At 38.7% G+C, this 8,651-nt stretch overlaps 1 protein-coding gene across 1 annotated transcript; it reads right to left on the minus strand.

Moving 5' to 3' along the window:
• Positions 1–2,038: 2,038 nt before the first annotated feature.
• On the minus strand, positions 2,039–2,609 carry LOC125834615 (uncharacterized). Its single transcript, XM_049513746.1, has 2 exons — positions 2,381–2,609; positions 2,039–2,235 (listed from the first exon to the last, which is right to left on the minus strand). Exons 1-2 carry the CDS (start codon positions 2,607–2,609, stop codon positions 2,039–2,041), a joined length of 426 nt encoding a protein of 141 aa, XP_049369703.1.
• Between the last annotated feature and the right edge of the window lie 6,042 nt (positions 2,610–8,651).

The raw sequence follows: 8,651 nt of genomic DNA on the forward strand, positions 1-8,651 counted from the left end.
CAGAAAGAGAAAAGAATTATTTACAGAGAAAACACTACCAAAGGGTTGGGGGAGCGATTTTAGCAAGATTTTGAGAGACATTTTGTAAGAGAGAAGATTATCAATTGTATTTCATCTATAATTGTCATTTTGTACCCAACTATGGGGTGATAATTAATTTTGATCCTTTTTATTTTTGAGATGAGTGACTAAAACCTTTTACTTGGGGTTTTGATCATGAAGCCAATTGCTAAATTTACTTAATCGGTGTTTCTTAATTGCAAAGCATGGTGCTAATTTGAAGTGGGTCTAAGTTGTTGCTATTTTTTGAGATTTAATTACGTTACTTCGTGTGTCAATTTAAGTGTTGTGCACTTGCTCGTGAAAGAGGTGTAAGACCAAGGTGGCAATCTTAGCATCCTTAGTAGTGGGTTACCTTAGTTTCAGCTCGACAGAGTGAAACAAGGAACGCATCCTTTGTATCCAGCTCGAGAGAGTGGATTTGATAAGGGTAAAGAGCTGGGCTTCATTCAATCACTGTTGAAGTTCGAGAGAATTAAACATAGAAAAGGTAATTGTTTGAGAGAAAGTGACTTTATATATGGTTCGACCTACCCACAACAAATTAGTCCATTATGAGAAGTAATGTTTTCCCATTTTGTTGAGATTCAATAATTGGCTCATCAGTTCTACGAGTTTTACTCTAATAGTTGATTGCTTGTGTTGAGCTATAAGTTTGAATTAGTAGTTAAAACCCAGAATTTGAGATTTCAATACTAATTGTGCAAGAAATGCTTGATTAAAGAGATTCTCATTTTACTTTTATTAAAGTAATTCGAAGGAAGAACTACTCCCTGTGGGTCGACCCCAACATACGTAGTTGGGTTATTATATGGAAGAACGATTGTTGGCATTTACTATTGGATGAAATGCCACTTGATGCATTAATCAATTACTTCAAAAGATTCTGACCAATCAGGACTAATAATGACCGGGGTGGACACTAATTTCTCCTTCAAGCAACGGAAATCCACCATACAAGCATCATCAAATTGGAATTTCACCTCTTTTTCTAAGAATTTGCATAGAGGATGTGCAATCTTTGAGAAGTCTTTGATGAACCTCCGATAGAAACTGGCATGCCCTAAGAAACAACGAACACCCTTCACTGAAATTGGTGAAGGTAGTTTCTCAATCACTTCAATCTTCGCCTTATCGACCTATAATCCCTTTTGTGACACCTTGGTCTCGAGAACTATGCCCTCCTTCACCATGAAGTGGCATTTTTCCCAATTCAGAACCAAGTTTGTCTCCACACATCTTTGGAACACTTTCCCCAAGTGTGCCAAATATTCTTCAAATGTGTCCCCAACGACTGAGAAGTCGTCCATGAATACTTCCATAGCATCCTCTACCATGTCCGCGAAAATGGATAACAGGAAAAACTAAAATGTTGTTGGGGTATTAAACAGCCCAAATGGCATTCTTTTAAATGCAAATGTTCTATAAGGACAGGTGAAAGTGGTTTTCTCTTGTTCGCAAGGAGCAATAGAAATTTGGTTGTAACCAGAGTATCCATCTAAAAAGCAGTACCAACCTCTCTCTGATAGTCTATCAAGCATTTGATCCATGAACGGCATGAGGAGATGATTTTTTTCAATCCACTAATTTATCTTTCGGTAATCCATGCATACTCTCCATCCGGTCACCGGTATTGTAGGCATAAGCTCCCCCTTTTCATTTGGGACTACCGTGATACCTCCTTTTTTCAGTACACATTGCACCGGACTTACCCATTTGCTACCCGCAATAGGATAGATCACACCTGCATCCAACCACTTTATTATCTCATTTTTTACCACTTCCTTCATTGGTGGGTTCAATCTTCGATGATGTTCAACACTAGGCTTACAATCATTATCAAGCTGAATTTTTTGCGTACAAATATCGAGAGGAATGCCCATTATGTCAGTTATGGTCCAACCTATAACTTTAATATGCCTTGGTAACACCTCAAGACGCAATTTCACCTGCCATTCAAGTAAATCATCCACAATGATTACCGGTAGGGTGTTATTTGCCCGAAAGAAAGCATATCGGAGATGAGGGGAAGTGTTTTTAATTCCAGACTTGGTGGGTCTTCTGTTGGTGGCTTTGCGGGAGGATTCTCTCTATTTTTCAAATCAATCTCCAATGTCAATGGAATCTTTGAATACCCTCGAAAGCTTGAAAGAACATCTACTACTTCTTCATAACCTTTAATTTCAAATTCATCATAGTTAGCAAGCACGGCTTCAAGAGGTTTGCTCATGCACATCAAATAGCTTACGCTAGCCACTGCCTCATCAATCATCAACGGTGGACACCACATGTATGTCACTTGGGTGTTTCATTGACTTACAAACATTGAAGGTTACTTCATCTTCGTTCACCCGAAACTTCAAATCTCCGCTTTTAACATCTACCAAAACTCTTCTTTTTGCTACAAATGGTCTTCCAAAAACAATGGGAATTTCAGCATCTATTTCATAACCAAGAATGACAAAATTGGCTGGGAAAATGAACCTATCAACCTTCACCAAGATGTCGTAAAGTATCCCTACAAGATGTTTGATAGAACGGTCAGCCATTAGGAGTCTCATTGTGGTTTCTTTTGGTTTACCCAACCCAAGTTGCTTGTATATCACATATGGCAAGTTGATGCTTGCCCCCAAATCGCATAAAGCTTTAGAGAATTGGAGCATGCCAATGTTGCAAGGATGGTGAGTGCCCCGAGATCTTGTTTCTCTTTTATCAGCTCCTTAGTCATAATTTCACTGCAACAATGGGAAACTTCAATTCTCTCAAAATCCAAGCTCCTTTTCTTTGTGACTACCTCTTTCATGAACTTGTCATATCCCTGCATTTCCAAAAATGCCTCCACAAGGGGGAGGTTGATTGATAGTGTCTTGAACACCGACGAGAACTTCTTGAGATTCTCAACTTCATTCTTCTTCTTTAAGCGTTGGGGAAATGGTGGAGGTATTTCGGGTAAAGGTTGCATGACTTTTGGAATTTGAACGTGGGGTTAAACTTCCTTTTGTGGTTCTTTGGAAAGGTTTTGATGGATAAGTAACTCTTGTTTCTCCATGCCTTAACCTTCTTCATGCTTTTGAGCATCTTCATTTCCCATCACATTACCGATTGCCACATTTTTTCTACGAGTAACCACAGCCAGCCCTCTATCATCATCTTCCATCTTTATCTTTCGTTTTAATTGAATTGACAATAAACTCAGTTGTCCTTTAAGTATCTTGATGGCATCGGCATGAGAGCTCACTTTACTGTTCAATGATGAAAAGTCATCTTTCATCCCTTTCAACAAATCATCCGAACCTTCAACTTTATCAAGTATGCGTGACAACAAGTCATTCACCCGAGGACTGCTTGCACTCACTTTTGATTTTAGTCTCTCACTTGAGTGAGTATGGTTCTCCTCGTGATCATCTTCCCTTCTCCAATAATCATTTTTCTCAACCCAATCTTGATAGTATCTCATTTGTTCGTCTCCCTTATGATAGTTCAAACCTTGATTTCCGCCTCACTGTAGATAGCGTGGGTGGAAACCCTCATCATATCTCTTGGAGTTCCAACCTTGATTCTCCCCCGGCCTTGAGTAATCGGAAGAAGAAGCCTCATCAACTCAAAACACTCCACAAGTCTCCTTCATATGGTCTTGTAGAATATCCATTTGGATTAACAACTTTTTGATGTTTTCATCGGTCTCTCTCTCTTTATCAAGTTGCTCTTGCATTAATCTAAAACAAAATTGAGAGACTTGATCCTCTTTGGTGTACCACGCTTGGTCTACTCTAGTCATGTCATCAAGAAGAAACGAAGCTACCTCAAATGATTGTAACATTATTCCTTCTCGTACCAATTGATCAACCACTCCCTTATAAACCGAATCAAGACTTCGGTAAAAATATTGAAGTAACAAATCGTCTCTATCCCATAAGTTGGGCATTTAAGTAGGAGCTTCTTAAATCTCACCCACATTTCATGGATGGTCTTCCCTTCCCGTCGCTTGAAACTTTGAATTTTGTCTCTAAGTTTCAGCATCCTTGATGGAGGAAAGAACCTTGTGTTAAATGCTATAACCAGCTCCTCCGATGATGTGATGGAATTGTTTGGTAACTCGGTTAACCACTTTTTAGCTTCTCCCATTAAGGACAGTGGAAATAACGGCCGCTGAATTGACTCTTGTGACACATTTATCAATGAAAGAGGGCTACAAACCTCTGTAAAGTTTCTCACATGCTCATGCGGGTCTTCATTGTAATGACCCGGGAGCACCCCCTAGCCGTCACATGCGTATTCGACCTCTCGGAGGTCTTATACAAGACTTAGCATTCATTCATCGCATTCGGTAAGAAAAAACTCGTAAACAATAAAAATACTTTTTAATACAAATCCATAATACTCATAATGTCTTTCAAATGTAAAAAAGTAGAATTTCTAAGTCTCATGTAACATGTTAGACACGAATAGAACATTTTAGGGACACAGCCCTTTCCATCAATAGAAAAAAATAAGTCTTATACAATGTGTAAGTGGAAATACTAGAAAGATAACAACTATGTCCTCGAATATATGAGGACATACCAAGCTTCTTGAGAAGAGTCAATATCCCAAGCTTCCTCAAAAGATCTCCTCACTTCCCACCACCTACACTTATAACAATAGATAAATATGGAGTTAGTACAATAAGTACTAAGTATGATGACCATGCAAGAAAACATGCACAATGGACATTTACAAGGAATGTATGCTTTTAAGACCTTCTTTAACAAACCTTTACAACCACAAGCATAAACCCACATTGCAAGTCACCATTCACAATTAAGACCATATTCACATCATTTAAAACTCAATTAATTCAAGTGCACAATACTTAAACAAGATAGTAAAGTAATTCCTTCATTACCACTTAAGCCTCTATCTCAAGTCACCCTAAGCCACACTTAAGTGAATAATGAAGTGACCACCCATACAACCTCTTCATATACACCTAAGTGTTCCTAAGAGTTACCATAGACAAGGGTTTTATCATTACATTATAACACACTAAGTCAACATTCTTTATAAAACCATTTAAGAGACACACAAGCATATATGGGACAATCACATAATAGCCCTAAGGCTTAGGGAACTCACTTTAGCATCGTTTAAGCCTACTCGTGCCATGTGTAGATAGCATCCCATACTACTACCTACACGTTGTAGAACCTATCCAATACTAGAGTTCACATCCCACATGATGGAAATAGGCCTTAACTGACATAGACCACACTAGCAAGGTATGGAATCCGGAGTCTATCCTACTCCGTGGAGGTTGTTCTACTTGCCAAGGGTAGAACTAAAAGCAACCCATGTTGGCACATGGTTTAAGAGATGTCCAAGGATGTTCATTGTGCCTAATCTCATGCTCAACTAGGCCACCATCCTAACCACATCCACTCAGTGCTTAGCCTTGGTTTCCATAGAGTATTCAATCACATATGTACTAGAGAGGGTTCCTTTTCTAGTTCAACCAACTCATAGAACCTCTTCCCAAGAAAGGCCCCATTTCTTAGTCATAGCCAATCTAGGTTCATAAGGATAGCTCATTTGACTTTCTTAGATAAGGATTTTCATGCCGTTCCGGCTCCATCCATCTCTAAGTCTATCATTTCACTCAAGAAGGGAACATCGCCCTAAGGCCCATCCTTCAAGGTTATATATTTTCTTAGGAAATCTAGACTCATAAAAAGGCACTATGCTTAAGCCTACCAATTCAAGTCTTGGCCTAGAATTCCTCTTTTAGCATTTATAGGAAGAGCTCCATTACTAAGTCATAGTCCAACCAAACATTCATATATATAATCAATCTTCCATGACACAAGACAAGATACTCAAGTCTAGCATATGATCTACAACACCATCTTATGAAAACTCATCATAGTCCATCATCACCACATATCACAATTTCAAGAGATACATGCTTCCACATTAGCATAATAATACTTTATACCTTATGACATTAATACCGTTAGAATATCTTCACATTATAGATTCACACAAACTTTACATATAGCTTCACATAGGACTTTACATATAGCCTCATATATGTATAAAAATACAACAATATAATAACACTCATATATTTCCCTTCATGGCCTCAATTCCCAATAATACCACACAAGAATAAGATATAACACTTCCACCAAAGGTGGGTTCAACCTACCAACAACAATCAATTCCATAAAGAGAGTTCAAGCTTTCTTACCATAATCTAAAGCCGTAGCCAAAATCATCAATACTTCACCCATAAGGCTTACCACCCTTAATTCATTCATTTTCAACAATTAATCATAAATAAACATTTAAACACCACAAGAGATATCAATACAATTCACTTTACACATAATTTCATCAACTTTGAATTTATAGAAAAAGACCCACTTCATAGCAAATTTAGGGTTTTAGTGAAAACATGGATTCTTGAAGAAAGTTCATATAAAATCATCAATTCTACTTTAATTCACCAATATAATGCTTTTGAAAACAATTTATCAATGAACCCATGCTTAGAATAGAAATAAGGCTTTTTGTTCTTTGAAGACTTTTGAAACCCTTTTGAATAGACTCCTTGAAAGAAAGGATAATCAAGGATAAAGGGTCACCATACCTTAGACTTGATATATCCCACGAAAATTTGATGAAGAAAGCTTGAAATCTAAAACCCTAGGTTTCCACTTCTCCTTCTTCCTTGAGTATAGAGAGAAATATTGAGAGAGAAGAACGTTGGGATTTTATTTGGGAAAAGAGAGTAAATGACTTGTTAAAAGACTTAAAACCTTATATATTTATCATATAAACCATTGAAAATCAACACAACATAATAAAAAATTAAAACGAAATTACTTAAAAACCCTTCTCTTGAGGCAGCCCGTCAGGGACCACGCCCAACTAAACGGGTCGTGAGGGGAACCATGGCTCGTGGTGGTGCCCGTAGTCCTTGAGGCAGTGAGCCTCCCTCACTTGCCAAGCCCTCCAAGGCCAAGTCAAGTTCACGAAAGCTCCCACGATCCGTGGTCAACACCACGAGTCGTGGTGATGCTCGTGAACTTGGAGGTAGTGGCTTAGCTAAATGGGCTTGCAAGCTTTGCCACCAAGTGACCTTCACGGCCACTTTTACGAGCCGTGGTCATGACCACTCGCCGTGAAGTGGTCTGTGGTCATGGGGCAGTAGCTTGGCCAAGGTTGAGCAAGCCTTGTCCCCTTGGTTTGACACATGCCTCTTCCTTAAACCATCATTTAAAAACACCTTTTTAACATAGAGTCTAGCACGTGCCTTGACGTTGACTCACAATGTACATAGTAAGTAAACACCTCCACCATTCAAGTGGATCAACATCTAATTCTCCATTCAAGAACTAAATCATAACTTGCCCCTTCAAGGCCATGCTCTTAAGTCATCAATTCATCATCAATATACCATACTTAAGTATAAACAAGAATACCATCCAATAACCCAAAGTAATTTAGACATATTCCAATCATAAGCTTCCATAAACAACAAACCCACTTCATGATGACACAATTTAGGAGTTGAAAGAAATCATGGGTTCATTGGGTAAAAATCATCTTAAATCATCAATTAAACATTAATATAATCATAGTTCGTCATTAAAAACCTTTTGAAAACATTTGATGAAAGAACCCATGAGATTGAGTAAAACCCTAAGTTTTTCATGAACTTGAAATCTTTGAAATCTATTTGGAATTGACTATAGGGATGGAAGCTATCTCTTGATGAAGGATCATAATACCTTTCCTAAGATTCTCTAAGATATTTGATGAATAAACCACCTTGAATCAAAACCCTAGCTCCAAGTTCTTGACCTTCTTCAATGGAGGATTGTAGAGAGAGAAATATTTGAGAAGAGGTGGATTTCTTCTTAATTTTAATTGGAGAGACTTAAATACAATAATTTAGGTCTAAAAGGGTTTTATAGTTGCTAGGAAATGCATAGAATAATAGGGACTCAACTTAGGAAAAGAATTAAGGACCCACAATGTGTAAACTTAAAAGTTTGCATTAAACTCGTCTAAGCTCACCCTTTGTAACCTTGGGCTCACCAAGTGCACTAGACTACTCGCCAAGTGAACCCTTGGCTTGCCCTTTGTTCCAGTGATCACACTCAATGGGCTGGTCATTAGGCGAAGGAGAGTTGCGAAATGGCGACACGCCAACCAGGTTGGCAAGCAATCATTAAGCTCACCCTTTGGTCCAGCATCTTGTCCAAATGGGTAGTAAACTAGGCGATGGAGGGGGAGCATTGGGCGATCCACTAACCAGCTTGGCGAGCTTCAACGTAGCTCTCCCATTGTTCCAGATTAAGGCTATGAGGGCAGTTCCTTAGGCGATCAAAAGGGCATAAGGGCGACTCGCCCAACCCTTTTTGCGATCAAGCAGCCCATCGCCAAAAGGTTCCATGAAGTAACAAGGTTTCCACCACCCTATCTTTCTAGTGTAGGTCCTAGCTTGCACCCTAGGGTTCTTCATCACCCCATTTAAGTTCTAAACCAGCCTACACACCAACTCAAAGTTATACTAACCCAAGGGTCAAGGCTCGAGTTCATCCTAT

This window comes from Solanum verrucosum, unplaced genomic scaffold (assembly GCF_900185275.1).
Source record: "Solanum verrucosum unplaced genomic scaffold, falcon-dt-bn FXZP01000116.1, whole genome shotgun sequence".
NCBI lineage: Eukaryota > Viridiplantae > Streptophyta > Magnoliopsida > Solanales > Solanaceae > Solanum > Solanum verrucosum.